Consider the following 19,916-nt stretch of genomic DNA (forward strand, 5'->3'; position numbering starts at 1 on the left):
GTGTACAATACAGTACATGCCTTCACATGGCAGCTGTTTTTGGTGAAGTCACAGGAATGATCTCACCAGCATTCTTAATGTGCAGATGGCATTCCTCCAGTCCTACGTTGCTTGCCCCTGGCCATCTGGTTAAGTTTACCACCTGGGTAGCCTGTCACATTTAGCTTGCTTACTCATTTTTAGTCAAAGACAGTACTTTGTTATTGTTATTAGGTTGTTTCAGTCACGTCCGATTCTCCATGATCCCATTTGAGGTTTTCTTAGCAAAGATACTAGAGTAGTTTGCCATTTCCTTCTCCATGTCATTTTATAGATGAGGAAACTGAGGCAAACAGGGTGAAGTGACTTGCTTAAGGTCATATAGCAAAGATATTGGAGTAGTTTGCCATTTCCTTCTCCAGATCATTTTATAGATGAGGAAACTGAGCAAAACAGGGTGAAGTGACTTGCTTAAGGTCACACAGCAAAGATATTGGAGTAGTTTGCCATTTCCTTCTCCAGATCATTTTACAGATGAGGAAACTGAGCAAAACAGGGTGAAGACTTGCTTAGGGTCACAAGCTAATACATATCTGAGGCCATATTTTAACTCGGGAAGATGAATCTTCCTGATCTAGGCTTAGCACTGTATCCATTGTGCCACCTAGCTGCCCACTACATTGCACCATAGCTACTTGCCCCATGTGTTATTGGGGATGCCAGTGAGACAATTGTTCTGGTCTGTTTTGAGATCCATCCAGCGGTCCTCCGAAGGTCCTCTAAGGTAAGACATTAGTCAGTAGGGCTGGTGAGGACAGTGAGTATAAAAGATTGTAATGTAAAACAAATGCCAAACTCCTAAGGGCAAACAGTCTCTTTGTGACCCCATTTGGGATTTTCTTGGCAAAGATACTGGAGTGGCTTGCCATTGTCTACTCTTGCTCCAGCTCATTTGACAAATGAGGAAACTGAGATAAACAGAGTTAAAGGACTTGGCCAGGGTCACACAGTATGTATCTGAGGCCAGATGAATCTTTGACATCAGGTCCAGCCCTCTATTGACTACAACATCTAGCTGCCCCTTAGGAAATTTTATTGTTCAGTTGTGTCCAACTCTTCATGACCTCATTTGGGGTTTTCTTGGCAAAGATACTGGAGTGGCTTGCCATTTCCTTCTCCAGCTCATTTTACAGATGAGGAAACTGAGGCAAATGGGGTTAAGTGACTTGCCCAGGATCACTCAGCTAGTAGTGCCTAAGGCCAGCTTTGAACTTTGGAAGATGAGTCTCCCTGACTCCAGGCCTGGCATTCTATCCACTCATTGTGCCACCTAGCTGCAAATATAGTTAGGGAGTTCTCAAAATGGGATTAATGTGGGAAAGCTTCCATAAGGAAGTGAGTCTTTGAATCTCTGAGATATCTGGTGCCTTAGAGTCTATCTATTTTAGCTGGTACATAAACAGGAATTCCCCTCTACAATAATCCTGACCAATGGTCATCCAATATCCTCTTCAAGACCTCTGGTGATGGAGAATCCACTGCTTACTAAGTCTGTCCCTTCCAGTGTTGGACAGCTCCACGAAGTAGGGAGAGAAGGGGGCAAAGGAGTTTTTGTTGAGTGGTTCTAGAAGTGTTTGAGGAAAGAGGGGGCAATAGCTGCTGCACCATAATGTCTGTATGGTTCTGGGCCCCTCTCTGCAATTTCCCTACAACACAGTATTATAATTCTTGGAGACTGAAGAACTCAACCCTACATAGGGTTTCATTCATTCTGAACTTGAGGTAGGAGCTGCCTCTGCTGAGGATGACTATTAATAACTAATACTTCCCACTCTGTTCAGTTCAACAAACATCTGTCATGAAAGGATGGTACAGAGGAAAGCCTCCTACCCAGGAGTCAAATCTCGTATCTTTGTTGTTGTTGCTCAGTCATTTTTCAGTCATGTCTAATTTCATGACCCCATTTGGAGATTTCTGAGAATGGGACCTGAGCTCTGCTACTCCACATCTCCCTGAGTTCAAATCTGGCCTCAGACACTAGATGTGTGCCTCTGGGCAAGTCACTTCACCCTGTTTGCCCCAGTTTCCTCATCTGTCAAATGAGCCAGAGAAGGAAATGGCAAAGTAGTCCAGCATCTTTGCCAAGAAAACGCCAAATGGGGTCAAAGAGAGTCAGTCAAGACTGAGAAACAACTAAGCAGCAACACCAAAGATACAAGATAATTTTCAATAGAAGGTACTTACAACTGCTAAATCCAGAAAGGCTTCCTTTTGGCTGCTAGACAGATTGTATTGAGGAGGGACTCAGGGAAACCAATTAGGAGGCAATTGCAATTTGGATTGTCCAGGCAAGAGTTGGTGAGTGTAGCCACTTAAGGAGCTATTGGGATCTGAGTGCAGATCAAAGCATACCATCTTCCATTTTATTTCTTTCATGAGATTTTTATTGTATGTGTGATGTGTGTCTTCTATCAGGACGAGCAATATGGAAATATGTACTGCATGAGAGTATGGGTATAATCCATATCAGTCTATTTACTGCCTTGGAATAGTGGGAGAGGGAGGGAGAAAATCTGAATTCTAAAATGGCAGAAAATTTGTCAAAATTTGTTTCTATATGTAACTGAAAGAATTAAATTTTTTTTAAAAGTTGGTAAAGACCCATGAGAGCCACTTGAGTAGAGAGGATGGAATAGATGGGAGATTGTAGACATAGAAACAAGACTTGACAACTGATTGGTTATGTGGAGTAGAGAAGAAAGAGGAATGACAGGGTAGCTGGGTGGCTTGGTGGATTAACCAGGCCCAGAGATGTAAGATTCTGGGTTCAAGTCTAGCCTCAGACCCTTCCTAGCTGTGTGACCATGGGCAAGTCGATTAACCCCTATTTCCTTACCTTAGCCCTTACCAATCTTCTGCCTTAGAACGAATACACAGTATTGATTCTAAGATAGAAGGTAAGGGGAAAGAAAAAGAAAGAAAGAAAGAAAGAAAGAAAGAAAGAAAGAAAGAAAGAAAGAAAGAAAGAAAGAAAGAAAGAAAGAAAGAAAGAAAGAAAGAAAGAAAGAAAGAAAGAAAGAAAGAAAGAAAGAGAAAGAAAGAAAGAGGAAGGAAGGAGGGAAGGAAGGAAGGAAGGAAGGAAGGAAGGAAGGAAGGAAGGAAGGAAGGAAGGAAGGAAGGAAGGAAGGAAGGAAGGAAGGAAGGAAGGAAGGAAGAAAAAGGGAGGGAGGGAAGGAAGGAAGGGGAATGGATGGTTCTACTGAGCTTGCCAAATCTAAATAACTGGTGGGATAGTGGTAACCTTTACAGATGTCCAAAAGGCAAGTAGTGTTGGGGACTGGAGCTCAGAAGAGGAGGGCTAAACGTACCCATCTGAGGCTCAATAGCACCGAGATGGCCATTTAAACTTATGGAAGATGGGAGCTGATAGGGTCAAAGGGGAGGGAAAGGGAAGGAGAAATGGAGAGAGAAGAAGAAAGAAGGGGAGAGAGAGACAGAGAGAGAGAGAGAGAGAGAGAGAGAGAGAGAGAGAGAGAGAGAGAGAGAGAGAAGGGGACAGAGAAAGAGGGAAGAGAGAGATCGAGAGAGGAAGAGGGAGGGAGGGAGAGGAAGGAGAGGGAGGGAGATAAAGGGAGGGAGGGAGGGAGAAAGCGAAAGAGAGGGAGGGAGGGGGAGAAAGAGAGGGAGGGAGAGAGAGGGAGGGAAAGAGAAAGAGAGACAGAAAGAGGAGGGAGAGGGAGGGAGGAAGAGAAATAGAGGGAGAGAGAAAAAAGGGAAAGAGAGGAAGGGAGAGGGAGAGGAGGGAAAGAGGAGAGAGAGAGGAGGGAGAGGAAGGGAGATAAAGGGAGAGGGGGGGAGAGAAAAAGAGAGGGAGGGAGGGAGAGAAAGAGAGGGAGAGAGAGAGGAAAAGAGGAGAGAGACAAAGAGGAGGGAGAGGGAGGGAGATAAAGGGAGAGAGGGAGAGAGAAAAAGAGAGGGAGGGAGGGAGAGAAAGAGAAGGAGAGAGGGAGAGAGAGGGAAGGAAAGAGAAGGAGAGAGAGAGAAAGAGGAGGGAGAAAGGGGAGGAGAAGGGAGAGAGACATACACACAGAGAGAGCAAGCAGAGAAAACAGGGTTGAAGACAAAGTCTTGGGGGACCACCACAGTTAGGGGCCATGACTCTAATACAAAGGCAGATGAGGAAGGGTCAGCAGCTGATCTTCCTTCTCTGAGTCCCACCCTCTTTCCACAGCACAGTTTAGAGGTCTCAGAAGAGTAAGGGTGATGGCATGTGTGCATGAGTATGCCCAGGCTTGGAGTAGGCTCATGCTTAGCTACAGGTTTGAGGGCGGAATCGGGGGTGCATATAAGCTGTCTTTGTTCTGGGCCAGATGAAGTGAGGTGGGTGAGATTGGTTGGGAAAACGGAGGGCAGGCGAGTGAGTCAGCAGAGAAGGCCTTGCTAAGAGGCGGAGGCCTACCTGAACATGCTGAGCCCAGAACTCCTACCTCCCTTTCCTCTTGGCTGCCCCTGGGCAGTTGAGTCAGAGAGAAGCTGAATAGATAAACTTTCTCCAACTGCTGCCTGTGTGAGCAAAGGAGCAGGCCTTGGGGCCTGCTGGCTCCTGTGTCGACACTAAGATTTCTGGCCTAGGTAGCCAGCCTCATGACAAGGGAAAACTGTTAACAGAATTTCCCTGCATCAGTCATTCAGCAAGTATTTATTAATTACAAGTGACCCTGAGCCGGCGCCCTGAGCCTTTGGCTGCTTGTTCAGGCCCTTTGTGTTTGTTTGTTTTTCTTTTTCATTAATGACCGCCCTATATCCTAGGCTGCCTACATTTCCAAGTTTGGTTCCTGTTTATGAACCACGAATTCCTTATCCTCTGGGGTCCTCATTTTCCTTTTTTGTACAATGACAGAGTTGGACTAAATGACCTCAAAAATCATTTGAATTTGTAAACCTCTGAAAGCAGTAAATGACAACTTTTTGCTGCCCTAGCAGAGATACCCCCCCCTCCTTCCTGAAGGGGAGCTCTACCCCCACCTCCACATCAGAGAGACAGAAATGAACATCATTCCTTACAGAGAGGAACGGTGCCTTAAGAACATCCCGCAGGTGCTTTAACTATTAAACAAAAGCAGAGTGGGCTGGGGTGGGAAGAGAGAAGGAATATGTTCAGAAATGAATGGAATATGAATGCAAAAGGCAGCAATAAAACAAAGATCAGTTTTTAAAAAACAAAAGAAACTTTACTCCTAGAGCCTCTTTTAATGTCCTGGATCCCTGTGATAGTCTGGTGAGGCCTAAGGATTGCCCTCTCAGAATTATGTTTAAAAAGACATAAAATGAAGGGGCAACTAGGTAGCATAGTGGTTAGTATCAGGCCTGGAGTCAGGAGGACCTGGGTTCAGATCTAGTCTCGGCTACTTCCTAGCTGTGTGGCCCTGGATAAATCACTTAACCCTTATTGCCTAGTCCTTACTGTTCTGCCTTAGAATCCATACTTTTGGAGATAATCTTACGTTTCATCATCAATCCTTTGGAACCAAGATTGGTCATCAAGTCTATTCTTTTTTTTTTAAGTTTATTAGTTTATTTATTTAATTTAGAATATTTTTCCATGGTTACATGATTCATGTTCTTTCCCTCCCCTCTTCCTACCTCCCTCCCATAACTGATGCACAATTCCACTGAGTTTTACATGTGTCATTGATCCAGACCTCTTTCTACATTATTAATGTTTTCAATAGAGTGATCACTTAGAGTCTACATCCCCAATCATATCCCCATTGAACCATGTGATCAAGCAGTTGTTTTTCTTCTGTGTTTCTGCTCCCACAGTTCTTTCTCTGGATGTGTTCTTTCTCATAAGTCCCTCAGAAATGTCCTGGGTCATTGCATTGCTGCTAGTAGAGAAGTCCATTACATTCGATTGTGCCACGATGTATCAGTCTCTGTGTACAACTCTGTATTAATTCCTAGAGATCTTTCCAGTTCACATGGAATCCCTCCAGTTCATTATTCCTTTCAGCACAATAATATTCCATCACCATCAGATACCACAATTTGTTCAGCCATTCCCCAGTCGGAGGGCATCCCCTCATTTCCTAATTTTTTGCCACATCAAGTCTATTCTACTTAGTATCTATTCCAAGAGAAAAGGTAAGGGTTTTACAAATGAATAATAAATAAAATTCATAAAATCAAATACACAGGATTACAAAGAAAACCAATGATATTCAAATAGTTTGGGTTTTTTAAAGTTCATGGATCCCAAATTAAGAGCCTCTGAATCAGAAGGGACTAAATGACCCTCCCATTCAACTGGAACAGGAATCTCTTTCCAGCCTACCAACAAGGGCTCTCTCAGTCTCTGCTTGAAGACCTCCCATGATGGAGAAGCTACTCCCTTCCCTGATAGCCCACTCCACTTTAGGATGGCTCCAGTGGGAATGGAAGAGTTTCCTGAATTAATCCTAAAATGGCCTCTTCCATCCATTACTTGCCTAGTTCTTTCTTCCTAGTGAGACAAAGCAGAACAAAGCTAACCCTTCCTGCAAAGAATAGCCCTTAGGACAGCTGAAGACAGATATCATAGTCTTTCCAAGTCTTCTCTGCTTTAGGCTGAACATCCCTACTTCCTTCCCAATAGAGTCTTGAAATCAAAGGCAGTCACCTTTCCAGAAGACTTCTTCTGGATGTCAACATTCACTCATGATTGTCTTATTAACCTCTGCCATCCAGAGCAAATTACCGGGTACTCCAGGTGTGATCTAACCAGGGCAGAGGACAGCAATACTCTTCACCTCCCTCGTCCTGGATGTGATACTTTATCTCTCTGTTTTAGTCATTAATTTCTGTTTAAGTAATTATTCCGTTCCTACTTCCCAATAACCTTCTTAACCCAATAGAGTCCTACTTTGTACCAAAGAAAACAACTAACCAAAACACACTACCAAAGGGACCAAGTCTTGCAGCAGATGTAACATGCTGGGTTTGTAGTCTAGCAGCTCTATAGAGAGGAGGGAATCCTGTGTTTCATAATCAGTTCTCCAGAACCCAGACTGGTCATCAGGTCTGATATTTCCTGGTGCTGTTTTCATCTACGGTATGGTGGTAATTCACTCTACCTCTCAACAGAGCCTAAGATCGTAGTGACTCTCTTAAATGGCATATCTAAGGGCTTGAGTAAAGGTCCTTTGAGATTATTGGAAGGAGCTAGCACTCAGGATTTAAAATAACTAGATTTTTAAAATTCTTACCTTTTGTCTTAGAATCAATATTATGTATTGGTTCTAAGGCAGGAAGGCAGGAAGGGCTAGGCAATGGGGGTTAAGTGACTTGCCCAGGGTCACACAGCTAGAAAGTGTCTGAGGCTACATTTGAACTCAGGACTTCCCATCTCTAGGCCTGACTCTCCCTCCATCCACCGAACCACCTAGCTGCCCCTCAAACAGCTAGATTCTCCAGTGACATTTGTGGACCATTAGAAGCATGTTCTATTATGAATAATAGCTCTTTAAAATATTTTAAAGCTCTCTTTACCCTTGGCCTTTGATGTTAGGGATTCCTTTCAGCACCCTTGGTTTCAACACTAGAAGTTTCCATGGATGGGCACTGCATTCTGCACACACGGTCTGGAATTAATCAGTTTTCTGGGTAACCAAGGGCCAAAATAGTCTGGAGGAGGAGGAAGGAGCTATTTCTGCTGTGATTTTCCTTGGTCTCCTTTAAGCCCTTTTCCCCCCTCCTTTTTGAGCACCTAACTCAAATTCAAGGCAGATTTCTCCCTTAGGCATTGGGCTCACTTAGGTTTCAGAGTCAAAGGAAGGAGGGAAAAAGGAGAGAAGAGGGAATAATGTTCTGTCCTAAGGCAATCAGAGCACTGAACTAGGTCCTGGGGCTTCCATACGTCTTAGCCATGTATCTTTGGTCAAGTCATTAATTCATTTCTTCATCAAATGTTTATCTAGGACCTTCTGTGTGCCAGGAGGGTAGAGTCTGGGGGAACGAGGAGACCAAGTTTAGATAATACCCGGGCCCTGTGGCCTTGGAGCTTCTAGCCTGGTGGAGGGATAGGACATAGAAGCTGAGATACTTGCTGAGACCCATTGGAGAGTTTTAAAACCAAATACTAAACGAGGACTGAGATAGAATAATCAGCCTGCCTTGAAGGAATCTAAAAGGGCTTCTTGGAGAAGGTGGCAGTGGAGTAGGACTTTAAAGGATAGACAGGAATTCATAGTGCAAAGAAACCAAGGCCATGGAACACATGGGGTAAAGCAGGAATTTGGGTTTCACTCATATAAAATCCTAGAAGGTATAGAAAAGTATAGAAATGGGACCAGCTAGGTGTCCAGCCTCAGATACTTCCTAACTGTGTGACCCTGGGCAAGTCATTTAACCCCACCTGCCTAGCTGTTACCATTCTTCGGCCTTGGAGCCAATATTTAGTACTGATTCTAAGTCGGAAGGTAAGGTGTTTTTTTTTTTAATGCCTTTCATTTATACTGTATATCAATAGAGAGAAAGATATAGATATCTTGCATATACAAAGTTATTTCTGTTTCTTCTCCCTCAATAGAGAATGAGCTCTGGGAGGGCAGGAACTGTCTTTTGTTGTTCTTTGTATCTCTAGCATTTAGCACAATGCCTGGCCCTGGAGATGCTTAATAAATGCTCATTGACAGGCTGAAATTGACTCAGGAAGTAAGAGGAATCCAAGGAAGGTTTTTGAGCAGAGAATAAATGTGACCTGCTCTAGGCATTAGAAAGATTATTGACAGAGGGGGAATTTGAACCCAGATCCTCAGAATCCAAACCTTGTATTCTATCTTTCTTTTTCTTAAACCTTTACTTTCTGTCTTAGTTACACCTCTAAGGCTGAAGGGCAAGGACTAGACAAATGGAGTTAAATGACTTGCCCAGGACCATACAACTAGAAGTCAAATTTGAACCCAGGTTCTTCCAGTGCTCTATTCACTGTTCTACCTAGCTGCCCCTTGATGTTCTTTCTATTCTATGATGTTCTTCTCTGAGCACCTCTAAGTGTCTCCTCCGTAAGCTGAAGAATTCCTGGGAAGTAGTAAAGAGCCCTAGGGAGGCTGGTGACTTCCAGCACCAATTAATTCTCTAGCCTTAGACAAACCATTTCCTTGGACCTCAATAGCTGTATCTTCAAGAAAGGGGATTATTAGACTTGGATTTTTTCCCTAATGTTTCTAATGTCCCTCCTGGCAGAAAGCATCCTACACTGCTGGTTAAAAAAATTGTTTTATTGTAAACCATCAACAAGAATAAATAATCAAATAAATATGCAAAACATGAAATAAAATCATAATAAACCCATCTGTTACCCTGAGCATTTTTAATGAGGTAGAAGCAAACAAATTAGCAAATACAGACATGGCAGGAATGTGCCTGCTCTCTCTGGCCCTGTCCAAGCCTGCCTGATGTTCTTTAGGCATTCATGTTTTGGGAGACCAGCTCAAGAGTTTCTAGTTCTTAAAACTGCTGGGGCCCTCAGAAAAGATCTTTGAGACCTGGCCACTCATTTTACAGATAAGGAAACTGAGGCCCACAAAAGAAACTTACCTAAGGTAGCACACAGACAGTGAGTCACTGAGCTAGAGTTTAAACAATAGGGATGGAGGTTTGAGGCTGGACCTTGGATACAAGTCTTTGGGTAATGTGAAGTCTTTTATTTGTAAGGCTGAAAGAGAACAATGCTTCTGGGAAGCAAAGCTGACTCAGAAGCAGAGAATTTCTTTTTGAAAAACATTTTTATTGATATCTTTTATTTTCACATCCTTTTGATCTACAAATGTATCCTTCCCCTTTCCCCTACCCAGTGTTCCAGCCTTTGTAATAGCAGCAACTAACATTTATGTATCACTTTCAATTTTACAAAGCACTTTATAATTATCTCATTTGATCCACAAAACACCCAGGGAGGGAGGTACTATTGCTACAGAGTATATGTTGTCATCCCCAACTAGACTGTAAGCTCCTTAAGGGCGGGAACTGGTTTTGCCCTTGTCTCCCACCTCTGTATTACCCTGGCACTGGCTGTGGCCACATACTTGGGATACTCTCCCTCTTTGTTTCCCTGGCTTCTTTCAAGGTTTCGATCAACCATTACCTTCTATTATCTTCTTTATCATCTCTACCCACCTTCCCAGCTGTCTTCCCCTCTCAGATTATAGTCCATAGATCTTTAACATACCTAGTTATTTCCACATGGTCTCCCTCAGATTGTGAGTTCTTTGAGAGCAGACTCTTTTGCCCCTCTCCCTCTCTCTTCTACTCCACTTCTCTCTCTCTCTTTCTCTGTCTGTCTCTCTCTCTCCCCCTTTCCCTCTTCTCTCTCCCTTTCCCTCCTCTCTCTCCCTCTCCTTCACTCTTCCCCTACCTCCACCCTCCCCTCTCTTCTCTCTCTCTCTCTCTCTCTCTCTCTCTCTCTCTCTCTCTCTCTCTCTCTCTCTCTCTCTCTCTCTCTCTCTCCTCCACTCCTCCTCCCCCTCTCTGTTTCTCTATCTCTCTCTCTCTCTGTGTCTCTTTCTCTCTCTGTCTCACTTCCCAACTCCACTTTGGGAGTTTCTGTTCCCAGATAACTAAAGCTGAATTTGTAATTTCAGTTTCAGTTCACTTAAATCAGTCTGAAGCAGGAAAGGCCCACTGTGGTAAACCCTATAGGGATACAAAAAATAGAAAAAATACTCTCTACTTCCAAGGAACTTACATACCACTGGTGAGTATGAAACAAAAGAAGACAGGATAGGAGCAAAGGAGAGCTCTAAGGTGCTCTAGAAAAATGTTGAGGTTTTAAAAACACTTTTCACTGAGAGAATCAAAGGAGGATTCAACAAAGGAGGCCTCTGATTTCAGCACTGAAGGAGTTTAAATTATATAGATGAGGAACAAGTGCATTCTAGGCCTGGGAGATGGCCAGTGTACATTTCGGGAGGCAGGAGAAAGTGCTGGGGTGTAGTAGTCCAGTTTGATCTGAAACCTAGAATTCTTGAAGGGAAATAAAGAGAAATAATGCTGGAAAGAGGTAAACTGGAACAAGACTGTAGAAGCTCAGAGGATCATAGACTTAGAGCTGAAAGGGACCTTTGAGATGCTCTTTAGAAAATAAGGAGTCAGAGGCAGCTAGATAGCTCAGTGGATAGAGAGCCAGACCTAAAGATGGGAGATCCTGTGTTCAAATCTGACCTTAGACACTTCCTAGCTGTATGATTCTGGGCAAGTCACTTAACCCCAACTATGTAGCCCCTACTATTCTACCTTGGGACCATTACTTAGTGTTGATTGTTAGATGGAAGGTAAGGGTTTTAAAAAAAGAAAAAGGAAATAAGGGGTCCAAGAAAGTTAAAAGCTTTGAGTTACAGTTCGTTTTTTATTTTTGTTTTTTAGAAGCAACAGGGTATCATCAAAAATGATTGAGGTTTGGGGGGAAACAATTGATAAGAAAACTCCTTGAAGCCAGTGATCATTTGAGTTCTGCCTGAATCTCACAGTACTTACCCAACACACAGTAGGCACTTAAATACTTTTTGCTTGATTGCTGTGATGGGACGGGGGCATAGGAGGGTACTTTGGGCTGCTGTGTGGCAGATGGATTGGAAAAAGGAGAGGAGTGTGAATGGGATGACTTCCCCCACCTTCACGGAGGAGCAGAGGGGAAAGGGAGGGAGAAAGTGAAGAAAGGGGGAAGGGGAAGAAGAGAGGAGGAAAAGAGGGGGGAAGCGATGGAGAAAGAGAGGGAAGAAAAAGGGAGAAAGAGAAGAAAGGGGGGAAGAGGGAGGAAGAAAGAGGAAAGGAGGAAGCCGGGAAAGGGAGGGCGGCACCTAATTCTTGACTACAGCTCGCCAGTCCAGGGGCCACCTCGCTCCTCTCTCTGCCGCAAGGAGGGAAAGCTGTAGATTATGGGCACCTGAAAGAGAGGGATCCCTCCAGGCTGGCTGAGGTTTAATTACTGCCCACCTGCCCCGTCCTGTCGGCTGCCCAAGGCCAATCACGCGGGGCGGTCCAGGCCGCCGACTGGGCATGGACAGGGGCATTGGCGGGAGCGGAGAGAGGCAGAGCTGGGACGGCCAGGCCCGCCTGGCTGGGCTTTCTCTGGCTGGGGGCGGGTTCTCAGCTGGAGGAGGGGGAGTGGGCATCGCGGCACCGCCCCCTTCCTGCCCCTGCCCCACCCCCTGGCCCGGTCTGGCTGCCCTGCCCTACTCTGCCCTGCCCTTCCCGGCCCCAGCAGGGCGGGTGGCCTGAGCCCAGGCAGCGACATGAGGAGCCCCTGCCCCGTTGCCAGCCCGGTGGCCGCTGCGCTAGCTGCTGCTCTCTCTGTGTTGGGGGTGAGTGAGCCTGGCGCTGCCGCCGCAGGAACCCCAAAGGGCCAGCCAAGGCTAAGGCCAGGGGCTAGGGCTGGGCCAGGCCTCACGAGTCCGGGGTTTGGGCCCCTATTCCCGAGCAGCCATGGAAGCGCTGAGGGATTCGATTCTGCATTTGTTGTTTCAGATGTCGTCCTACAAGCGGGCCACGCTGGATGAGGAGGACCTGGTGGACTCCATCGGGGAGGGCGAGGTGTACCCCAATGGCATTCAGGTAGGCAGCAGCACCAACCCCATGGCCCCCTCCCAACTGCTCGGGTCCCATACACCACTCCCCCCATCCGGAAGGAGTGAATCATAAGAGTATAGATTTAAAGCTGGAAGAACCTTTAGAGGCCAGCCTTCCCATTTTACAGTTAGGGAAACTGAGGTCCAGAGAGATCTAGTCTAGTGTCACAGGTGTATAAAGCCACCTACACACGAATACACCGAATATGAAGATTAAACACAGCACCCCATTCCCCCACTGCATTGACCTACCTTCCCAGAGCTGACCACTGAGCCACCCTCCATCTCCCCTTATGCCTCCTTGTGACCTCCTGCCCTCTGTCCTCCCAGAATCTTGTGCCCAAGCCTATCTGTTATTTCCTTTTGCCTTTGAACTCCCTCACCCCCACCTCTCCCTTATCTGTTTTGGTACGCCTCAAGGACTAGACTGTGTCTAGAGTGAGTGGGATGGAGCCAACTCTGGCTCTCCCTCTCTTATCTCATTAGAGGATTCTGGGATCTAGGATGAAATGGAGACAGGAAGTTCCTCACCCTCTCTCCTGGGACCCTGTGCCATTGTGGGGCTCCCCCATGTCCTCTCCCCCCTTTACATACTGCCCCTTCAAGGCTTAGTGTTCAGGATGGAGTAGAGCCAGGGACCCCCCCCCAACTGTCTCTCAGGTACCCAGCAGTGTACCTGGCCCATTGGATATGCTTCATAAATACTTCTTATCTACTAGGGACTCTCTCTCCTGTCCCCTTTTATAGCCTTCCTTCCCCCCTCTGCCCCTCCTTGTATTCTGGTCTCTCCAGAGAGGTGGCAGGGACTGGCCTGAGTGTCTGGGGCTGGATGAACCCACAGACCTCCCTTACCCATTTTCCAGAGGGTTTGTTACATGACTTGTGTCTCTCAGCTTTCTTGACTCCCCACAATACCCTCTTTCTCTAAGGTTTCAGGGACCAGCTTTGGTGTCTAGAGGACCAGAGACTGGCCACCCCTGCCCAGAGCCACCCTTCCCCCCACTGGTCAGACTACTGCCAACTCGGGTCCCTCCGAGAACAAATCTGTGTGCCAACTAGGACAGCCTGCAGGAAGTTTCTGTCCCTTGGCTCTGAGGGGCAGAATTCTTCCTCAGGGCAAAAATGTCCCTTAGAAATGGGGTAGCTTTTCTTCTTTCTGCTTCCTCCCAGCTACCTCTGGAGCTGCCTTTGGGCAAAAAAGCTCTGAAGTCCCACAGGACTAATTTTGGGGGACAGTTTTGTCATAGAATTCTAAACTAGCTAGAGTGAGCCTCAGGGACCCCTTCATTTTACTGATAAGGAAACCGAGACTCCACGAGGGGGGAATAACCTGCCAAAAGCAACCAGCAAATGAGAAGCAGAATTCAGAGCCCAGGCCTCCCGACTTCCAGTCTGGGGCTCTTTTCAGCCTCATCATCATTGTGGAGAAGGCCCAGCCTCTTCCCCCCATTCATTCCATCCGGGCAAGCTGGTCCCCAGGGGTCTGTATTTCCTGTGTTGAATGGGGAAAGCCCTTCATATGTAGAGCCTGAAGTGCTATGAGAAGCAGAGCAACAGACTTGGACCCAGGTGATCTGATCCTTCAATTAAACTAACATTCATTTAGTACTTGCTGTACTCCAGACCCAGGCCTACTCTCTGATCAAGATGAGATGCAAAATAACTCCTCATCTCTAGGAACTTAACACTTCCAGTGACCATAAGACATTTAATGCCTCCAAAACTCATTTTTCTCATCTGCAAATTGGGGATAATAAGATCTTGGGACACTAAATCTGAGAACTAGAGAGGATCTTTGAGTGCTCCTTCTTTTTACAGATGAGGAAACTGAGGCTTGCATGAGGAAATTGTTTACCCTAGGTGAAATAGGTAGTAAGGAGCAGAGCTGGGATTTGAACACTGATCACCATTTCTTAGGATGTGAGGAAAGGACTTTAGGAACCTTAAAGCACTAGTCAATCAAGTCAGCTAGCTTATATTGAGCACTGTGTCCAGCACTGGGTTGCTAGGAATACGAAGGAGACAAAAGACAGTCCTTGCCTTCAAGGAGCTCATAGTCTAATAAGGGGCAACATGCAAAAAAAAAAAACCAAAACCCTATATGTTAATAAGATAGATAATGGATAAATTGGGGATAGTCTTGGCAGGAAAGCACTAAATTAAGAAGGAATGGGAAAGGTGGGATATTGGCTGAGGCATGAGGAAAGCCAGGAAAGTGGGAGACAGAGATAAGGAAGGAGAGCATTCCTGATCTGGGGACAGCCAGATTTAGGATATGGAATATTGCTTTTGAAGAATAGCAAGGAGACCAGTGTCACTGCAACACAGAGTACATGGAGGAGAGAAAGGTGGAAGACTGTAAAAGGGAGAGGGCAGGTTATGAAGGGTTTGGGACAACAAACAGAGGAAATAACAGATTGTTCCTGGAGTTTTTTGAGGGTGACAGCAGCCGCTCACATTTATACAGTGCTTTAAGGTTGGCAAAACATATGTGAGCCCCCCAACAACCCTATGATGTAGGCACTATGCCAGCAACATGCGTAGTGTTAAGCCAATTTTACTGATGGTAAGACTGAGGCTCAGAAAATCTTAAGTGACTTGGCTATGGACATGCAACCTTTACTGTCTTCAGGGTGACTATAGCTGTTCCAGACTCTCTAGCTGAGAGATGAGTTGTGTTCCTACCGGGTGCTTTGTTGGAGTTGGCCTTGATCTGGGCTGTCCCAACCTTCCTCAGTCCCACTGCTCCCAGAAGCCAAGATTTAGAGGTAAAAGGAATCTCTCTCATGGGTTGTCTAGGCCAACCTCCTTATTTTAGAGAGTAGGAAACCAAAGTTGAAAAGCTAAAATGATTTGCCTGGAACCAGAACCAGGGTAGGTTGAAGTGGGGGAAGATCAGTATTTAAAATTTTCATCTTGATCCTTGAATGAAACATGATGTATCCTTAGGTCCCCTCTTTGAGCCTCTGGTTCTATATCTGTTTTTTTAAACCCTCACCTTCCGTCTTGGAATCAGTACTATGTATTGGTTCCGAGGCAGAAGAGCGGTAAGGGCCAGGCAATGGGGGTTAAGTGACTTGCCCAGGGTCACCCAGCTAGGAAGTGGCTGAGGTCAGATTTTAACCCAGGACCTCCCATCTCTAGGTCTTGCTCTCAATTCACTGAGCTACCCAGCTTCCCCCTCTATATCTATTTTAATTTTTTTTTAGAATACTTTTCCATGGTTACATGATTAATGATCTCCCCTCCCTCTGCTCTCTCCTTTAGCTTCCCAAAACCAACAAGCAGTTTCATTGGGTTATACATGTATCATTGTTCAAAGCCTATTTCCATGTTATTCTTATCTTCAGTAGAGCGATTCTTTAACATCAAAACCCTAATCACATCCCTATTGCACTACATGGTCAATCATATGTTTTTTAATGCATTTCTGCTTCCACAGTTCTTCCTCTGGATGTGGAGAGCATCTTTCTCATAAGTCCCTCAGAATTGTCCTGATCATTGCATTGCTGCTAGTAGAGAAGTTCATTACATTCGATTATGCCACAGTGTATCAGTCTCTGTGTACAATGTTCTCCTGGTTCTACTCCTTTCTCTCTGCATCACTTCCTGGAGGTTGTTCCAGTCTCCATGGAATCCCTCCAGATCATCATTCCTTATAGCACAATAGTATTCCATCACCAACATATACCACAATTTGTTCAGCCATTCCCCAATCAAAGGGCATCCCCTCATTTTCCAATTTTTGGCCACCACAAAGAGCGCAGCTATGATATTCTTGTACATGTCTTTTTCCTTATTGTCTCTTTGGGGTACACACCCAGCAGTGGCATGGCTGGGTTCTATATCTTTAAAATGAGGATGAGGATACATGCATTACTACCTTCTAGGACAGTTATGAGAAAATCATTTTACAAACAGAACTTAGAATCTGATCTGGGCTTCCAATGGCATGTCTGAATTTAATTTTGAAACATTTTTATTAATCTCTTTTATTTATTTGCATGATCTCTATTTTCAGAAATATCCTTGCTCTCGCTCTTTTAGCCAATGCATCCTTTCTAACAAAGAAAGAAAAAGAAAGGAGGGAAGGCACTTCAGCAAAACTAATCCACACACCCACTGAGTTGGCCGTTATAGTCGATATATCATACACATAGGCCTCTACCTCTGCAATGAGAAGAGGGAGGTGTGTTTTCCCCATCTCTTTTCCAGGCCTAGGCTTGGTTAATATAATTACATAGTATTAGGGCTTTTAGATTTGCTGTGCTTTCTCTTTACATTGTAGACGTGCTCTATATTATTTTCCTGACCTAATTTCAAAGATGAGGAAGCAGATCCTCTTACCCAAAGTGGCCCAAACTATTAGAACACGCACTTTAGTGGAGGTGACCTGACTCCATGTCCAGAGTGCTTTCCATCACACTATGCAGCTCCCTAAAGACCAGTAGGAAATGTCCATTGTTCTAAAAAGCTCACCAGACTGGTAAAGTGGGAAGCAAAATTGCCTCTAGACTTAAGGACTCAAAGAGAATTAATGTTTTGCAGTGGGAGGAGTATTGAATTTGAAGTCAGAGGCCTTAGTTTGTAATAATGCCTGTATGACCTTGGGCAAGTCATCTAACTTGTTCCCTCCTCTGTAAATCGTAGGAGCCCTTTCCAGCTCTAAATCTCTGACTAATCCACAAGCAGTCAACCAAGAAACTTCTATTGAGTGCCTACAATGTTGTAGCACTATGTTAGGCTTGGTGAGATCATCCCTACCGTCAGGAAACTTACATTCTTCTGGGAAATTGTTATGATCCTATGGAAGAACTTCATTATAAACCTTTATCAGGTGCTTGTTTCCACCCACTTCCTCCTTGCTTTGAACCTTTCCCCCAAACTTTAAAAGACAGACAGACAGACAGACAGACACACACACACACACACACACACACACACACACACACACACACACACACCTCCAGAAATAGCAAAAGCTGGTCAAGGAGTCTTTCCATCCAGGCAGCTAGATGTCTGAGAAATTCTAGTATAAAACTCTAGTTTTCTGGCAAGGACCTGAGATGTAATCAGGTTTCCAAGCTGGAGCCTTATACCTGCCCACCTGGGTTTCATCATCCTCTTTCCAAACTGTCAGTGGAGGGATAAAAGCCAAAAAAAAAAGCACCCAGAAGAAGCTACACAGATTCAAATACTTAAGATTTTATTTCAGCAGTGAAGATTGTTAAGCTGAGATACCCTCAGGAAAGTGACTTGCCATTGAAGCCTTGTTCTAGTTAGTATGTTTTCCTCTTAAGATTCAAGGGTTAGAAATGGGAGAGGTGGTGGTAGGGTGAGATCTGAGGGTGAGGGGAAGGGAAAGAGAATAAGAATTTAGGCTGTATAAAAGTAGATAAAACTAAATCAACTGAAGAGACAAAGTACTGTATTTATAAAGGAAGACAGGAGGAAAAATCCTACTTGGGGGAAAAAACAATATTAGAGACAAATGAAGAAGAATATAAAACGAATTCTCGGAACTTTAAATGTGAATGGATGAAATAAGTCAATAAAATGAAAAAGAGCGAGAGATTGGATAAGAAAATAAGACCTCATACATAATTTGTTGCTTATAAGAAAGCATTCCAGAAAAAAATATACATAGAATAAAATAAGGGGCTGGAAAAAATTAAACATGCTAAAGTAAATCTAGAAATATTTGTAATGTTCTGTGATATAACCATGCTAGCATACAAAGCAACAGCAAGTATCCATAGTAAGAAATGATTCAAGAGTTGGGTTAAAATCATGTATAATTTAAAAGGCAGTACTTTCTATTAATTTTAAGTGTGTTAATTGTCCCAGAATCATACATTTTAGAGTCGGAGGGAGGCTTAGAACATAGCATCAGAGCTAGAAGGGACCTTAGAACATAAAAAACATATGGGGTAAAAATGACCTTGGACCAAAGAATGTCAAAGCTAGGAGAGACCTCAGAACATTTAACATTAGAGCTTGGTGGAATCATAGAACATAATGGCAGATCTGGGAGAGTCCACAGAACATAGGATGTCATAGCTCAATAGATCCTATAGAACATAACTTTATTTTTTATTTTTATTTATTTTATTTTATTTTATTTATTTATCTGGGAAGACTCTTAGAGAGTACTGTTAGATTTGTACTGTGTTATATCTAGAAGGGAGAATCCAAACCTTTCTTTTGGAAGAGAAAAAAATGGCAGGTTAGAGAAGGGATTTCACTTATTCAAGGTCACCCATCCAACATGTATCAGGAAGAGCTCAAATCCATTCCCCCTGATTGCAGCAGCCTGATTGCTGTTTGGACAAATGGCATCAGCCACGAGCTATGCCAATTATTTGAGATCTAAGTGGAAGCTCATTTAGCTTTAAAATATAGCTTTTAAAAGCTTGGAAAGAAAAGCATACCAGATATTCCACAGAGAAAAATGGAGAAACACTCTTTGCCAAGTCTAAGGTATATTAGGCCCATATTATTGGAAATCCACTAGGTTTGTCAATTGCTAGGTGTGTTTATAAAATAGCCCAGAGAGAGGGGCAGGTGGGTAGCACAGTAGAAAGAGCATCAAGCCTGGAGTCAAGAAGACCTGGGTTCAAATTCAACCTCAGACACTTTCTAGCTGTGTGACCCTGGGCAAGTCATTTAACCACACTTGCCTAGCCCATGCCTTTCTGTCGTAGAATTGATACCAAGAATGGGAAGAATGGGAGGGGATATTGGATACCATTTTGGATATTTCTCTTTTTTGACTAGCCTGAGGATTTCATCAGCATAGGGAATTCCTAGCGAGGAACTTCCTCTCTCAGAGCAGATCAATACTTTTTCTTGGAGCATTTAATTGCCAAGAGCACTGAGAAAATAAGCAATTTGCCCAGGGTTACCCTGGGTCAGAGAGGCAGGACTCAAACTCAGATCTTCTTGGTCTCTTAAGAGTGATTCTATGAGAGGTGTCACCATGGATAGAGCCCTGGAGTCCGAAATTTCAATTTGACTCAACTACGTAACTACTAGTTATGTGACCCTAGGCAAGTCACTTAACCTATCTTTTCCTCAATTTCTTCATCTGTAAAAATGGAGATATTAATGGCACTTCCCTCTCAGGGTTGTTGTGGGATCCTATTTGCAAACCTAAAAGCACTCTGTAAATGCTGGCTTATTATGATTCTTCCATGCTTCCTCCAAGAGCCATTTTATGACGGGAAAGCTCAAGTCTAGTAGAAGAGGCTACGTAATGTTCGGTGTCAGGGCTGACCTCCAGCCCAGGGCTTTTGACCCCAAATCCAACATGTTTTTCCATTGCCCCAGTGTCAG

At 44.3% G+C, this 19,916-nt stretch overlaps 1 protein-coding gene across 3 annotated transcripts in view; it reads left to right on the forward strand.

Moving 5' to 3' along the window:
• The window catches only part of ECE1 (endothelin converting enzyme 1), a 198,700-nt gene that overhangs the window by 85,575 nt on the left and 93,209 nt on the right, over positions 1 to 19,916 (forward strand). For 2 of the 3 annotated variants that reach the window (XM_007491232.3, XM_007491231.2), the window contains exon 2: positions 12,481 to 12,567. In XM_007491232.3, coding sequence (XP_007491294.1) covers positions 12,481 to 12,567 — 87 coding nt within the window. Of the gene's footprint in view, positions 1 to 11,677; positions 12,318 to 12,480; positions 12,568 to 19,916 lie in introns of those variants that run through there. The other variant, XM_003341004.4, reaches the window with a different exon arrangement.

Source organism: Monodelphis domestica, chromosome 4, assembly GCF_027887165.1.
Source record: "Monodelphis domestica isolate mMonDom1 chromosome 4, mMonDom1.pri, whole genome shotgun sequence".
Taxonomy (NCBI): Eukaryota; Metazoa; Chordata; class Mammalia; order Didelphimorphia; family Didelphidae; genus Monodelphis; species Monodelphis domestica.